General features: G+C 38.6%; 1 protein-coding gene across 4 annotated transcripts in view; it reads right to left on the bottom strand.

Moving 5' to 3' along the window:
- Window positions 1-5,875: 5,875 nt before the first annotated feature.
- Window positions 5,876-15,583, bottom strand: part of rnf213a (ring finger protein 213a) — a 38,096-nt gene continuing 28,388 nt past the window's right edge. For all 4 annotated transcript variants that reach the window (XM_055035412.1, XM_055035411.1, XM_055035413.1 and 1 more), the window contains exons 46-67: window positions 14,573-14,687; window positions 14,262-14,469; window positions 13,980-14,176; window positions 13,763-13,885; window positions 13,553-13,663; window positions 13,187-13,429; window positions 13,032-13,107; window positions 12,898-12,932; window positions 12,704-12,804; window positions 12,454-12,610; window positions 11,857-12,031; window positions 10,432-10,526; window positions 10,079-10,330; window positions 9,471-9,603; window positions 9,100-9,183; window positions 8,844-9,024; window positions 8,499-8,700; window positions 8,333-8,410; window positions 7,701-7,898; window positions 7,389-7,478; window positions 7,105-7,283; window positions 5,876-6,593 (exon numbers count right to left, since the gene is read on the bottom strand). In XM_055035412.1, coding sequence (XP_054891387.1) covers window positions 6,437-6,593; window positions 7,105-7,283; window positions 7,389-7,478; window positions 7,701-7,898; window positions 8,333-8,410; window positions 8,499-8,700; window positions 8,844-9,024; window positions 9,100-9,183; window positions 9,471-9,603; window positions 10,079-10,330; window positions 10,432-10,526; window positions 11,857-12,031; window positions 12,454-12,610; window positions 12,704-12,804; window positions 12,898-12,932; window positions 13,032-13,107; window positions 13,187-13,429; window positions 13,553-13,663; window positions 13,763-13,885; window positions 13,980-14,176; window positions 14,262-14,469; window positions 14,573-14,687 — 3,190 coding nt within the window. In that variant the 3' untranslated portion in view covers window positions 5,876-6,436. The remainder of the gene's footprint in view (window positions 6,594-7,104; window positions 7,284-7,388; window positions 7,479-7,700; window positions 7,899-8,332; window positions 8,411-8,498; window positions 8,701-8,843; window positions 9,025-9,099; window positions 9,184-9,470; window positions 9,604-10,078; window positions 10,331-10,431; window positions 10,527-11,856; window positions 12,032-12,453; window positions 12,611-12,703; window positions 12,805-12,897; window positions 12,933-13,031; window positions 13,108-13,186; window positions 13,430-13,552; window positions 13,664-13,762; window positions 13,886-13,979; window positions 14,177-14,261; window positions 14,470-14,572; window positions 14,688-15,583) is intronic.

Raw genomic sequence — 15,583 nt, 5'->3', positions numbered from 1 at the left:
GACCCATCTCGTTCTTTTGCCTGCCTCAGGCAGCAGGGAATACGGAGGTCAAAGGTCAAGGTAAGAAGTATAACGTCTTCAACAAAAACTCCATACTCGGGAGTACATCTAACAAAAAGCTGAACATTGAACAAGTTTTATAACAAACAAGGGGTAGGGATTACTTTCACTCATGACAGCCTTGTTCCTGGGGGTCTACATTCAGCCTTTTCTTCTAGTCTCTCATCACCAGGTGGAAGAACAACAATCCATAATCCATCCGCTCTAATCTTGTGGAGGATAACTGTCAGCACCTACATACACTGTGAAATGCTTTCCGGCCTGGTTACAACGCTGGCACCAGTGGTAATCACTCTAATCCTGATGTATCCATGGTAAACAAAACCCTTTTGCACAGTCATTATCTATTCACAGCCAAAGGCCGTCAGATAACAAAGCAGATCTGGGTAAAGAGAGTGAGTGAAAGAAGAGAGAATGAAAAATAGTTTTGGAGGAAGTCAATGAAGCTGACAATTGAGGGAACAAGAGAAGGTGGGATACTATTTAATTGCATTATATAACAATATGTGTGGTTTGCCAACTGGCTTTTGGTTTACTTCATGCGGATGAGGATTTTGTGTTGCAAAACCTACAGTTTTTCTCAGTCTTGATGTAAAAAGATATTTTATTGTTCCACTGAACCAGTGCAGTCCTAGAGCAAAAGTGCAGAATAGACACATTTCTAGGAATCTGAATTACAGTAATTCTCGAAACAATAAAAAAGCAGCAAAAACAACAAAAAACAGCTTCTTGAAACAATATCCGACATATTTTTTGTTGTACACAATAACAAGCAAGGTGCTAGCAAGATGATGGAGATAAAAATTGTGTTAAAAAATTCTAAGAAAACTCATAAAACTAACAGAATGGTGCAGAACTTTGGAGTTTGGATACACACAATGGCATTCGGTGAGGAGTAAATGAAAACAGCCTGTTTAAAGGCAGAGTGATCAGTGGCATTGACATCAGGTGAGGAATGGATGGTAGCGTCCACTGACACAGAGGACAGACAGACAAATACCCAACATAGAATAATTAACTACAAATTATCAAAAATAAATAAATCATCAAAAGCACAGAAATATCCTCAAAAAATAAAAATCAAACCTCAGTGAAATTTAAATTCAAAGTCCTTAGACCGACACAAAGAAGTTTATTATTGTGAAACAGATAGATAAACACATAATTTTCAAAAATTCTGAAAAAGCTGAAAAATGTTTTTCACCCTAAATAACTAATATACATAAAACCCAGTGTAACCACTTGCCTGCAGAAGTTAGTAATTAGTGTCCTCTTCAACCCAATATAATCTCAGTATAAATGCAGCTGTCCTGTGAAGGCTTCTAAAGTTTGATGGAGGAAATAAGAGGACAGCATTATGGATCCCAAGGACTACAGCAAAGACAATCTCTTGGTATGACCATGATTAGCCACACACATCACAAATCTGACCTCCTATACAAAGGAGGCAAAGGCAAAAACCATTGTTAGGAGAAAGCCAAAAGAACTTTTTGACCTCCATGTAAAATGGTGGAAAACTACCACTGCTCATTCCTTTGAACACACCGCACTCGTTTGCAGTTCCATATAGTGATTTTAAGAAGAGGAAAACGGCGTAGAGTTAATGGAAAAATGGGTGGAGCTAAATACAACACAATCTTGGAAGATACTCAGAGGTTTCAAAAGACCAGACATTCATTGATATGCATGTTTAGTGAGGCAAAATGTGAAGCTTAAGGCTTATGAATACTTTTGCAGGGCACTGTATCATAATTTGGAAGCGTCTCAAAATTTTTGAATAACACATGCCTCACTGGGCTGAAAAGAGAAACAAAGTAATGGTTTTCGGAGCAACCACAAAGTTTCCTTTATATCCATTAATTTAATTTGGATATGTTTACTAAAAGAAATTTAAGGATTAAATTCATGTTACATTTTCTTGTTCATTTTCATGGAGCTGAGAACATATTGGAGCGTCTTCATGCAGCATTATTGCAAACAAAAGTCAGTGAAGACAGCAAACATTTCCCACATAATGGACCTGGAACACACTCTTGACCTTGCTCCTTATTATTACTTATGGAATGGTAGACATATTTTGGGGCTCTCAAACGCCTTCTCGTCTTTCCATAACAATTTGATTCGATAATATATGATATTTATGTTATGGATTCAAAGAATGAGCTGTGGTGCTGTAAGAGACTTTTGAGTTGAAGCACTGAAACAGGTATGCTTGAAGGTAAAAGAGGTAAAGAAAAAAAATCTGCTTCAGCAAAAGCATCGTCAAACAGCAGTTTAAATCTCAGAAGCGTACTTCAAATGCCACACATTCGTATGAATGTCCTCTGTTGTCTGTTTGCCAGGCAAACATGCACACGGCATAGTTTTTAAATCTGAAATCTTTAAATGCTGAGCCCCCTTATAATCCCATGTGGTATGTTCCCACTTTACTAGTAATTGTATTTTCTCTTCACTTATTTAACAGAACAACATGGCGGCAGTGCTCCTAATTTCTTCCTTCTGCTTGGAGGACAACTCAAGTGTTGAGTGCAAAGAGAAGTGCACACAATTAGCTAATATAATTCACAGATGTGCTCATGGAGCATTTCTGCCTCTCTGTTCTTCATCTTAAAGCTGCACAGCGGGCCAAGCAACCTGAGAGTTATAACACGGCCCTCTGAGCTTTAACCTCACAGTGACCTTCTGGCACATACATTTCATATGACGTAGTAATTAAAATACACTAATTTGATAATAATGCAATAACAGCAGCACCTGAAGGGCTAATTTAAAGAAAACATTTCCGCAGACTCCCAGTGAAGCATAAAGCTCCATAGAAAATACAGTAGCCTGTCGGTGCTCTTTCTAAGGTCTCTGGGGTATTTTGAGGTACTGATTTCATACCAGAGTCATTAAAAACCTTGTTCCCCTTTGGCTGTGAGCGCCTGCCTGGCGTCAAAGCCTGTGAGTGATATTAGATCCCCAAGGTGTAAACCTGATGAATATCTGAGGTTGTTTTGGAAAGGGTTAAGGCTGAAGCTCTTTCATAGCTCACGGTACAGAAGAGATTCAAAGTCAAATATGAGCAGGTATCCCAGACTGGAGAATTGGTTCCATTTAAAACTTCTATACCTTTTAGGCCTGTTTTCTTAATATTTTTTTACACAACTGTTCAAAGTGATGAGTCTAGTGATGAACAAGATCAGGATAACAAAATGAGATGCGACAACACATCAAAAATGTTCTAAGAGAAATTCAGACAAAATTATTTCTTAGAACCAGTAAAGATACATGCATGTAAAAATATCAATTTTCTGTACATCCTTGTGCCTCGTGGGGGAGGGACGGGGGGGAAGGGACGGGTGCTGGTGCTCATCTCCAGTGAACTCTTCGGGTGAGAGGTGCGGTCTGTCGTCACACTCACTAAAATTGAACATCCACTTTTATATAATGGCAAAGACTGTCAAAGCTTGGAAAGCTATCACAGCTGTATTTTGCTTTCCAAACATTGCATAATTATTTTTATGAGGACAACTTTTGGGGTTGTCCTCAATTACTTCACGATTGCTCCTTTTCACTTTCACCACTTTTATACATAATTCTCAGCTTTAGATACTCTACCACCATCATTAGCAACAGACCCAAATACAATGAAGGAAATGTTGTCAAATTAATATATGTAAAAGCTAAAGCATTAAATAAGGTTTGCAAAGTAATTCCACCGTCTATTATTAACAAAGTTTTAGGTGCTGAAGTCGAAAACTCTTCACATCCTGGATGACTGAGAATCTACCAGAGTATTAACAAAGTTATGAACTCAGCCCCTCCCACAAGCTGTCCAGCTTCATTAATCATAACAAACCTCTCCATGGAAAGGCTCCAGACCTAATCCAAAGTGTGCATTGACCATGATTGTTATTGACTGCAAACTACCAAGTTGTCTCTGATTCTTCCTCATTAAAAACAAAGACAGGAAACTGAAAGCTGGAAAATAATTTGTTCCTCCCTTTCTTCCACAGGCCTGGTGGCTTTTGAAGCCTACAGGAGTGGAAGGGAACTGATTGAACTTATTCAGTGAAGCTTGCTCTACAAGACTAAGTTACACAAATCATGCCACTAACCCATTTGTGGGTGTGTTTATTGAGTCGATGTCCAGTTTCTTTTTCCTTCTAATGATCAGCACTGACACAATGAGGCAGGTGGGATGTCTGCATGATGCCATTGAACTCTACTGAAAAAATGAGAACATCAACTTAGAGATAGTTATTGTTTCCTCAAAAAAATTTTCATTATATTTCATCAGTTTAGGCACACTGGTAAGGATCTAAAGTGCATATCTAAAGTTTTGTGCCCTCCTCGAGGGTGGTCATGGACATAGTTTACTTTCACAGGCAAAGGCTTCCATTTGCCATTGTTGTGCTAAACACTGCTTTGGCACGGAGGAAATTGAATCAAGGAGCTATCCAGCGGCGTTCTTTGGGCTGTCTTGTCCTTATCATTTCCATCAGCCTGATCAGAAACACATTGGGCTCCCACCAGCCAAGGGTCAAAAAGGCACAAAACCTTTGGCAGGCAGACATTTCCTGAGCACTGCATCATAGGTTGCCAGTGCTGGATTTTTGCCGGTGGTGTAATTCGTAAAAAAGGACTAATTTATTTAGCCAGCAGCACTCAAGTTGTTGAAAACCATACATCAGTAGTGAAAAGGAAAGAAGGCTTTATTTACTTTTTTTTTTTTTTTTGGGCATAGTGTTATTTTGATGCAAATTGACCTTTTATATTAGTAGATCATTTGCAAGGTGATTAATAAAAAAAAGAACATAGAACATCTACAACAATAGTTTTACATTGCAAAATGTTTTTCTAAAAATATCTTTTGTCTTCATCGTCATAAAGCAGTATATCTACTTCTTTATATACTCCACCTTACTATAACTTGATTATTTTTAGTATGACCTAATCAGTTTCAAATCTTTAGAGGTGCTTTAGTTCACTCTTCTTTTTAAGACCCTTCAACTCGTTCCACACAGTCGCATCCCATCTTGCACACGTAATTGGAGTATCACATATTTTGAAGGAGTATGTGATACTCCAAAATATGTGGAGTATCACATATTTTGAAGTAATTGGAGTATCACATATTTTCTGTTTAAATGTCATAATTAGTTTTGTGCAAAAACATTGAACTTAAATCTGGAGGTGGAGAACATTTAAAACAACAACCAGAAGTCCAAGGTATGGTCATCTAGGCAAGTTCATACCAAGAGCACACTAAAGATGCCAAAACAAAGTCACTAAAATCTAAAACCTTAGTTTCAGCACTCGCATTACGCTTTTACCTCTGTTGATGAGAAGGTCCATGTCTGGATAATCGGAAAGAGACTGCACATGTTTAACTTCCATAAAAGGTATGAAAGACGCAAATACAGCGGATATATACATACTACAACGTCAATTTGTTTTTCCTAATGCGCAGTAGGAAAAAAATATTTCTATTAAACAGAACAAGTTTTCACTTTGTTCTGGGGAAGATACTTTTTATCCTTATGTCAAAATGGGATCAATGTAGGTTTCTCTGAGCCAGAATATATAAGGTCATATTAATCAGTATCTTAAGCTTCTTGCAAAAGAAGCTCCATTTTATTCACTGCATCCATGTGGATTTTTTTGGTTCAGGTAACAGAATGAACACTGCTCTTTGTTTTTAAAAGCAGGTATCATGGCTTCTTTCATTTTTTTTTCCCTAAAAATAAGGACACGCAACGTTTAACATAGCACCTCATACCATCGGAACAAGAAAAGAAACTACAGGCCACAACATATTATTATTATAAGGTGCCTTTTATGTCACATTGTTATAAGAACACGAATGCAATTAGGAATCAAACCACTGAGAAACAGCAAATCTAAATAAAAAAAAACTATTATATGAAAAAAATGGAATGACAGCAGAGTTCAAAATGGAGTAAACATGAAATAGAATTAGAAAACTGAATAGTGGTAAAACAAATATAAGCAGGCGAAATATATTATTCATTTTTAAGGGTTTGGGATGTTTTCAGCTTACATCTCCATATCTACCCCTACATTTTGTACCTGAGATTTTTTTTCTTCAATTATTCTTATTGCGAGTAAAGAAGTAAAGTACAATTAAAGAAATTTAAACTGCAAAAATCTATTCCCAACCTCATTGAGAGAAATGCAAAACAAAAAGCATACCAAAGTTTAGATTTTCATAAGGGTAAATGACACTCTTATTTCAAGGCTCTCTGCTCCTAAAAAGGCACAGCATTTTGATTTATGTGCAAAAACATGATACAACCATATTGTCATTTAACAAGAGCAATTGAATTTAAGTACAAAGGCAGCAAAAATAGCACTTTTGTTCCCAATCTCTTCATTGTCTCTGACCACGCTCCTGCTTAAAAGAAATGATGAACTTCCAGGCTTCAACATAGTGGGACAGCAAGATTTCTTCTGGGAAGTGCTCCTCCACATCTGGAGGTATGTCCATGTCTTTTTGTTCCATGTAAGACACTAAAGATTCTTTCAAGCTTGAGAAAGAAAAAAGAACAATTTCAAAACAGAGTAGTAAAAATGCTGCATAAGGCATGAAACAGTCATTAAAATTATCTCTATAAAAGTGAAGTAAAATGACATAAAAATTTTGATAGGTGTATTAGGTGTTGTGAACCTTTGTTTTGATAGGGATAATATTTTGTCCAACAGGAAGTCACAAAAAAGGCTTAACATGACAGATTATCTTCAATAAATTTGCCTAGACAGCTCCCCAACAGTACAGCTGACATGAAATCACAGACAGCAACAGGATATGTGATTCATCAAAACACTGGTAATTAAAAATGCCTTGATAAAACAATATTTTTGGAAAAGTAGACCAAATACTCATGGATATTAAGCAAAATAAATAAAATTTGAAGTTTAATATTCCTATGTAATTGAGGAAGATCTGGTAAAAAAAATCTTTAGTTTCCAAATGTATACAGTGTTTAAGAATTATACATCATCAACGATAAGAAAAATATTTAGTAAAAATTATATTACCCCCAGTCAGGCCTGTAGGCATCAGGATCATTGGACTTTTTAAGAACCAGAACCAAGAACTCGTGCATTTCTAACAGGAAAGTGTCAGCACTGTTCCTTGAGAAGAAGGCAGTAAGCAGCCTGTGCTCTTCCTCTCCCAGAGGCTGCTTGTACTTTTCAGGGACTCCCACAAATGGGTCCTGAAAAACAAAAGAATCAGCAACACAACATTTAGTCATTCTTCTAGAATAAACTAGAGAATGTCACCAACTGGACTAGTAGGAGAAGGGAAAGTGACATCTTACCCTCTTCAGCCGCAGCATGTTTTCCGATTTAAGCGAAACCAACAGCTGCCACAGAGCAACACAATGCTTTAGGCAACACATGCTGAAAACCTGTGAGCAAAGATGGAGACCATTCCCTGATAAACACCTCATGCACAAGACTATGTTCACTAAAATGAAATATCATAGCTTTAAATTTGGTTAACAAAAAAGTTGCAACAAGAGGCAAGTGTGTGTGCTTTGTGGATGTAGAATGTAACCAAACAGTCTAGACTGCGGAAGAGGGAGTGAACATGTAGAAGATAGTATGGCCGGTGTCTCAGATAGGCTGACCTTGACGATATGCTGAGCGACTTGGTTTCCCATCTGCAGCACTTCCTCAACGTAGCAGGACAGCTGCATGTGAGGCTCCCCCCCCGTCATGGCGAGGAAGCCGAGCGCCACTTCCAGCGTGGACAAGGCCTCGCACACCTCGCTGTAGGAGTGCAGCTCCCCAGCGACGGAGAAGAGGGTGAGGGTCTGCAGGGGCTCCTGATGGCATAATCAAAGACATTCCAGATACTCATGTGAGTTTGTATAGAAATACTTATACAATATGTCATGTATTATGCATGAACAATAATCAGAACCTCTCACAAGAACTGATACCACTGGAACTTTTTCACGGCTAGTCACGTTACAATGCCAAAATATTTTATTTTTCATTGGGATTCTAAATGATCGACCAACACTAAGTAGTACATAATTATTAATATTGATAATTAACTTTAAACTTTTTCACAACGTTATCCCTGACCTCTAGGCTGTTGGTCATCACGATCCTGTTTGTTCTACTATTGTCCAACATAAACCTCTGAGGCCTGCTTAGAAATGTAGATGGTTTGGTTAGACTGGACTTTATTAAGGTGAATCAGGATAAGGGCTGTAAATGCGATTAAATATTAATAATATTATTAATAACTTACTTGCTTGACTTTGGTTTTAACATCTCTGAGGATTATCTTGTAGTCACGATCGTGTCTGTTAACTAGTGTAGGAATACCCTGCAGTAAGAAGACATTCATATAAAGGTTAAACAAAGTTTTGCTGAACTTCAAAAAGTTGCTGTAGTTGTGTTTTGCATGTACTCACATCGAGAGTGATTCGAGGTTTTCCAAGCAGAAAGCGTGAAATGATCTGCTGCTGGATCTTGACCAAGTCATATTCATGAAGGGTCTCTTGGCCCTTCTCGATGGTGTACTGAGTATTGGACAGAATCAGGGGCATCAAGTCCCGCTCCAGCTCATAACGGATAACATGCAGATCAGAGAGATCTGCAGGGCTCACTTTGTAGCTGTGAAATTAATACATGCAAATAAGGCAGTTTGTTAGTTGCATGCTACCCTGATTATCTAAATACCTAAAAACACACAGAATGCATTTTCAGGATAAGTTCAAACATGAAGATGAGGAAAAATGAGGCAAGAGCGCCCTCACCTGGTCTCCTCTCCAGTATGCTTGTCCACACAGTAGATGAGGTCATTGTGCAGAGCAATCAGGTAGCTGATGAGAGCCGTGGAGCACAGGCCTGCGCCCTGCCGCTGAGGCAAAAGCACCTTGAAGTCACTGTTCAGGTCCAGGTCCTTCTGGCAGAACTCATTTGGGATTTTAATCTCACCTGAAGGACATTTTCACGCAAATTAGACTAACACTCCGCAACTAGAGCAAGTTTACTGTTGTTGTTTGTGTTTACCATTGGTTGCCAGAGACACTCTAAGCTGGTTCCAGGTTGTTAGGAAGATTTTGATGTATTTCTCATACCAGGCTTTAAGTGAAGCTGTGACCAGAAAGAAACCAGACATGTTTTAAGACGCATGGAGCCACTGTTCACTATGCAGACTGACCACAACATATTTACACTTTTTTTTTTCCTCTTTTCAAGGATACTGTATCATTGTCCTATTTTAGGATAAATGTACCCATTTCCTGGCAAACAAGAATACAAAATGCATTCGGCCAAGTATCTGACCATGAGATTTAAAAGAAAACTCAACATGTAGTTCAATGACTACTGCATAATGCCAGTCACATGGTTTAAAAAGCTGAAAGCGATGTGTCTGGTACCGGCTTTCTGTCTGCGAAGAAATTCATTCATTGTCTCGTAGGTTAGCTCAGTGATGTTCTGAAACTTCTTCACCAGATTCTTCTGCAGTGTGAGGATGTCAGGGAGATACTTCACCAGTTGGAGCTCTGCCTCCTACAAAAACAAATTGTTACAAAAATTTTTATTTAACTTTTTTTTTACTAGTGAGTAACGAAGTGATTATAGAAAGTTATGCAACGGGAAATAACATTTAAACATTTTTACAGCACAGAATTGCACTGCATGTCATCTCATGTGAAAACATATCCCAGCTATCTAATGTATAATGCTGATAACTCTCTGTTTTAGAATAGCCTCCTTGACATTTAGTACCACTTGTTAAAAATGTGTAATGGTTTATAAAACAAATTCACCTTTCATTGCAGTGACAAAATCTAAAGCAGAAAGTTGTAGAAAGTACAAAATTGTACTAATATAAATTTTAGTACAGCAAAACTGCTGCTACAATTTCTTTCTTTTTTCACAGATTTTTACCATGCGAACCAAAAAGTCTTTAAGGTGTTCAAAGTAACCTACCACCAGAGAACCAGCTCTTAAAGCTTGCAACTTTTTGCTGCCATTTTCTCACCTTGTGGAGAAATCTCCAAAGCACAGGCGTAGCGTCTTTGCCATCGTTCTGCTCTAGGATGTGAGTCAGGCTCAGCACACACACTTTCTCCCTGCAGCTCCACACAGCGGAACAGTGGAGCAGAGAGTTCGCAGGCAGAGACGTCAAAAACAGACGAGGGTCACCATACACCAGCTTCATGATTGGGTTGGCAGAGATCCGAGAGTCTGCCCGGATGAAGGCATTCACTTCTTTTAGTTGTCTATCCAAGTGCTGGTGAAGAGAATATGCAGATGGGTATATGTTTTACTTAGGTCCCCCATGAGCATCGATGACAGAATCCTCTCCTGATTCCAATACTTTATATGTACTACCTTTAGCTGAGGTGTGATGACAGCATTGCTCATTTCCGACTCCCATCCGTTTCTGGCCTCTTTATTTGAAAGTCGATTGTCAAAAGGAACTGGCCCTGGAAAAGAAGCTCAAATAATGTAAACTTGATTCATCAGTAAGTCAAAGTTAAAAAATTGCAATGATAGAAGCCCCATTATAAATTCTTTATTTTACTAAATGCAACAATGTTTTGTTTTTCTTGGCCACTAGAGATCGCTGTTTCTCAAACAAAGATATGGAAAAAAATAACTCTCAGATGCATAGCCTGAGTTTAATAGGTAAGAGGCAAAAAAAAGAAGAAAAAACAAAAAGATTCAAGATTCAATGCCCAGTAACTTTCTTTAAAGTTCCCACAAAATATTATTTGGTGTAAAGCAGTGGTCCCCAACCCCTGGTCGGTCCATGGCCCAATTGGGATCGTCTCATTGCAGAGAAACATTAGTCATTACCAAGAGTTAAAATTTCCACGAAAGTAAAATGTTCGGTTTTGTGGCGTATCTGTATCTTATTTTGAAGGGATATGTAAACGTTAGCATAGCGACCAGAGTCAGAGAGCATTAGGGCAGTGGTCAAGACGAGATGAGAGGAGTAGAGCTTGTGAGTTTTAGGTCTGGTTCACACGACACAATTTAAGAAATGTCAGCCGATTTTCCAAACCTCTGTGACCTCACATAACACGAGCCGATTAAAGTCCAAAGTTCATGTGTCCAGCCACACAGCAGGAGCAACACGCCACAGACTGAGACTCCACTCACGAACATCCCGATTCCAAAAGAAAACACAGTAAAACCCCCAACATACGATGCGTGAATTTAGAATAATCAAACACGGATGACGATGTAGAAGCACTAGTGATAGTTTGTGGACTCAGTTTAAGCGATAAAAGACGTAACAAAAACAAAAGGCGTTGTATGAAAGACGACGGGAGCAGCCACTGAATTTGCTGCACTATGATTTGAAGGCAAGTTATTTTTTTCGTAGTTTAAGGTTTAACTGAATAAACATGTTTATGAATCACATGATATGTCTCCACATATCATCTCTGATGTCCACCGGCCTTTGGGTTGTGCCATGTAAACTGTTCAGAATTCCCCTCCATTCTTACGTCACCACACTTTCTGATTGGCTACCTGTCACATTCAACAGGCTGTGTTCTCACTCCCTGTCAGGGAAACCCTACAGGCTGAGGTAATTGGGGCAAGACACCACCACGCAACACACCGCAGGACGTTGTAAGATTTTCATAAAGGGAAAATCAGGGCAAAAAAAAAAAAAAAAAAAAGGCTTTAGTGGGAACACCGACATGCAGAAGCATTATCTGACGATTCTCCCCAGGAGCAAAATTGCAAAGTCTTGACTGGTCTGCGGTAATAAGAAGGTTTGGGTGTAAAGAGCCACTAACTTACATCTCTGTTGCTGGTGCGGTCCCAGCAAGCTGCTGATTATCAGGTGAACTGTTGTGATTGTGTCATCGGTCCCCTTTCCCAGTGATTTGATCAGATGTTCCATATCTTTTCTCAGGTGATCAAGTAGGAATGCAGCAGGATCTGGAACTGGAGGCTTGATGATTGCAGAGATGAACTGAAAAGACAAAAAAAGAAACTATTAATGATGAGAAACAAAATCTGACAGGAATACTGCGGTCACATTACTCAATTGTGCTGTGTCTTTGTAGCCTAGTATTTAATTAAATACTTCTGTTTTATTTTTATTGATATTTAATTTTGTTTAGGTTATTTTACATTGTCAATTTAATTTGGTTCTATGAATTACCTTTATTTCATCACACATCATATTTTTTATGTTTAAAATGATAAATTATAATTAATGGTAAGTTCAATAAACATTTCCTTGTTCATTATTGCAATATCATTGCCCCTATTTTTTTTTATAAAATTGTGTTGTTAGTTGCCTCAAAATTGTTATTTTTCCTTTTTTTGCTTTTAAACACTATAAAGTATGTTCATGTTCCCAAAAAGTGCAAAATAAAATGGGACTGTTACCTGTGTTTGATTACAGGCCCCAAGCAGCATCGCCATGTGAGTGAGCATCCGGACAACATTAAAGGGAACAGGAGACATGTCCTTTGTGTCCAGCATATCGGGATTGTCCCGGCGACTTGGCTCACCGAGGATGTGGCCTGTCTGGGTGCGGTCACCTCTGTCAAAGGACATTAAAAGAAGAAGAAAGTCCTTACGCAAATGTGATCAACTTTCTTTGCACATTTTCCCCTGGATTTTGGAAAACACTTACTGCATTCCAAGAACCTGAAAACCTGCCACAGGCATATGGTTATTTCCTCCAATTACAGCACCACAGTCTACGCAACGACTGGTCTGCATTGGCTGGCCACACTAGAAAAACACAATTTTACAATATAAAAGATAAAGCTCTAGAAATATTTGAGTTTTTACACTATTTTTCTAATTTGACTGAACATAGTATACCTCCCCAATGGTGCAGGGATGACCATTTGGACAACCTGTGTGATCATATAAAACAGTTCAACTTTTAATATTATGGGAGTCTGACCTGAAATTTCTAGAGTGAGTCTATAAAATTATTGATATTTTTTACTTACGGTACCACTGCACGGTACCCAAAGCTTGTTGAGCTGCTGCTACTATATCTTCTGGCATAGAGGGCAAAAACGATGTCTGTAAAATAGAATTCAAAAAGTTATACACTAATTTCAAAGTTATATTTGTTATGACCAAAAACAGATTTAACACAAACCTGCATGTTGACAGGTGTCAGTGCCAGCTGCTGAAGGGGAGCTATGATCCCCTGGTTTCCAGAGAGCAGTACAGCAGCTAAGTGAACAGCTAATTCCACTGCTACAATTTGGGCCCCAGAGATACCGGGGCGGACAGAAAGAGGCCCCATTTTGTTGGCCACCAGGTCTTGAGCAAAGGTCTTCACCTCTGGGCTGGCAAGAATTTTGGATGTCTGGATGTAAGCTGAAAGTGCTTCAAGTTGCTGTTGGTACAATTATACAGAAAATATCCAACATCAGTTATAAATACACAAAATTTTTTAAAGAATTTTATAACTGGGATCTGACCGAGGTGATAATAGGAAAATTAAAATTTAAAAATGTACCTGCAGTTTGGGATGGAAGGCCTCATTAGCGTGTCCATAAAGAGTGGTGATTTCTCTGTATAGTGCTAAAAGAAGGTAAACTGCTTTCAGTTGTGGCACACATCTGCAGCCCTGTAATACATCAAGAGAACATAAAGATACTCATGAAATCATACAGAAAGAAGCCAAGTCCTGGACTAAATACAAATTAACAATAAGTAACAACGATACCTCACAGGCCTCATCCAGTCCTTCTACTTTGCCTTCCATAATTGTCTTTGCAACAGCTTCTCTGATTGTCTTGTAATCTTTTCCGCAGACAAGATAGTGATCTACTGGGGGGGTCTCCTCATCCTGGGGGCAGGGAAAAAAAACCCACAACAGTTAATAAGCGTCAATGGACATAAGTGAGCAACTTCTGTCATTAAAAACAAAAATCACGCTGAACCTGGAGCTGAACTTCTTCAGGGAAGAGCCAACTCATCTGACCCTGCCTAAGACGTTTCTGGACAAACTCCACTCCATATTGGCTGCAAATCTTGCGTATCAAATAGACACGATACCAATCGTTCCCACTCCGCCTGCACAGGTTCACCACACTGTCCAGAAAGGCTGCGGCTCCATTATGACCACCTTCAGGTAAGCCTGGAAAAGGAAGAGAACATTTGATAAACTCCTAAAGTAAAAGAGAAGAAGCATTCTTCTGCACCATAACACCAGCATTACAGACCTGTTTCTCTCAAATTTTCCACAATCAGACTAGCAGTCCTGTCCAGGTCTATTCGCACTCTGGCCAACTGCTGCAGATATTCCACAGATGGTTTTTCAGCATGCTGACCGTGTGTTTGCAGAAAGTCAGTCAGAAAGGCACTTTCATTCTGATAATACGCCTTCTGATCTGCAGCAGACCTGAACTGGAGCCTTTCAAACATGGAATCCTGGAGAGAATACAGACGGGATGAAATGGTAAAAAAAAAAAAAAAAAATTCACTGTATTGTAAAATTCTACAATCTGGATGGAGCTTTCAAAGCTAAGCTCACCTCCAGACAGTTGATGTACATGCAGTAGAGTTCAGTTTTGTCTGTCTCATCCAAGATGTTGCTCTGTTCAACAGCCACCAGATGTTGCTGCAGATATTCTTTCACTTCATTAAAGCTGAAAAGAAATATGAGATATCAGCACATACAGAAGCTTCCACCCAAATCTGTTTCTCAGCACAGATGTGCTTAAACAGCTAAAACCATTGCAAAAAAAAAGACTCTGAAAAAATATTTGTTTTTTTCTATCATTAAAAAAAAAAAGCAAAATATTAACTAATTGAAGACTCCTTTAAATTAATTATTTTCTTTTTGAACTTGATTTGTTTTTAGGTGTTCAAGGTAATAACCCTAGATTTTCTGCTTCTTTGGGGCATAAATGAAATGACACAGAGACTTTATTTAGCCATTCTTCAAAATGGAAAGAAAAGACAAAGTGCCTTTCAAATAAAGGCAGTGTGTCGTCAACTAAATTTTGGCTAGCTAAAACTTGCCAAGGTTCACAGTAAAAGCACCAAAAATAGGTTAATAGAACTGGAAGTGTGATGAAACATGTTTAAACAAGGGCCTGAGTTTCTCTTGCCACCAGGCACAATTTGGAGGCATGAAAAAGACGTAAAATTCGATCTCCAAAGTTGACTGTTGCATCTTGGGGTCAGAAGTTTTCCTCAACAACATCTACATTCAAACTGCCCCGTTTGTATAAATAATATCAAAAATATTCTTAAAGGGCTTCAAGTCAGATGAGTTTCCTGGCCCATTAGGTGTTGCACTGAATTTTGAAATGTTATCAAGAAAAAATGAAAGCATTAAAAGCAGATGTGCTAATAAATAACACACACACACACACACATATATATATATATATATATATATATATATATATATATAGATCCCAGGAACAACATCAGACATCTCAGTCCAGAAATGTGCAGTCCTTGGCACAGCCAAGATACTGCGCAGAACCTCAAGCTCCCAGGCCTCTGGTAGAGGACCCGAGCTCAGAGGATAAGA

Source organism: Poeciliopsis prolifica, unplaced genomic scaffold (assembly GCF_027474105.1).
Source record: "Poeciliopsis prolifica strain line A6 unplaced genomic scaffold, Auburn_PproV2 SCAFFOLD010, whole genome shotgun sequence".
Classification (NCBI taxonomy): domain Eukaryota; kingdom Metazoa; phylum Chordata; class Actinopteri; order Cyprinodontiformes; family Poeciliidae; genus Poeciliopsis; species Poeciliopsis prolifica.
The sequence above is the reverse complement of the archived record's forward strand: the minus strand, read 5'-3'. Positions and strand labels throughout refer to the sequence as shown.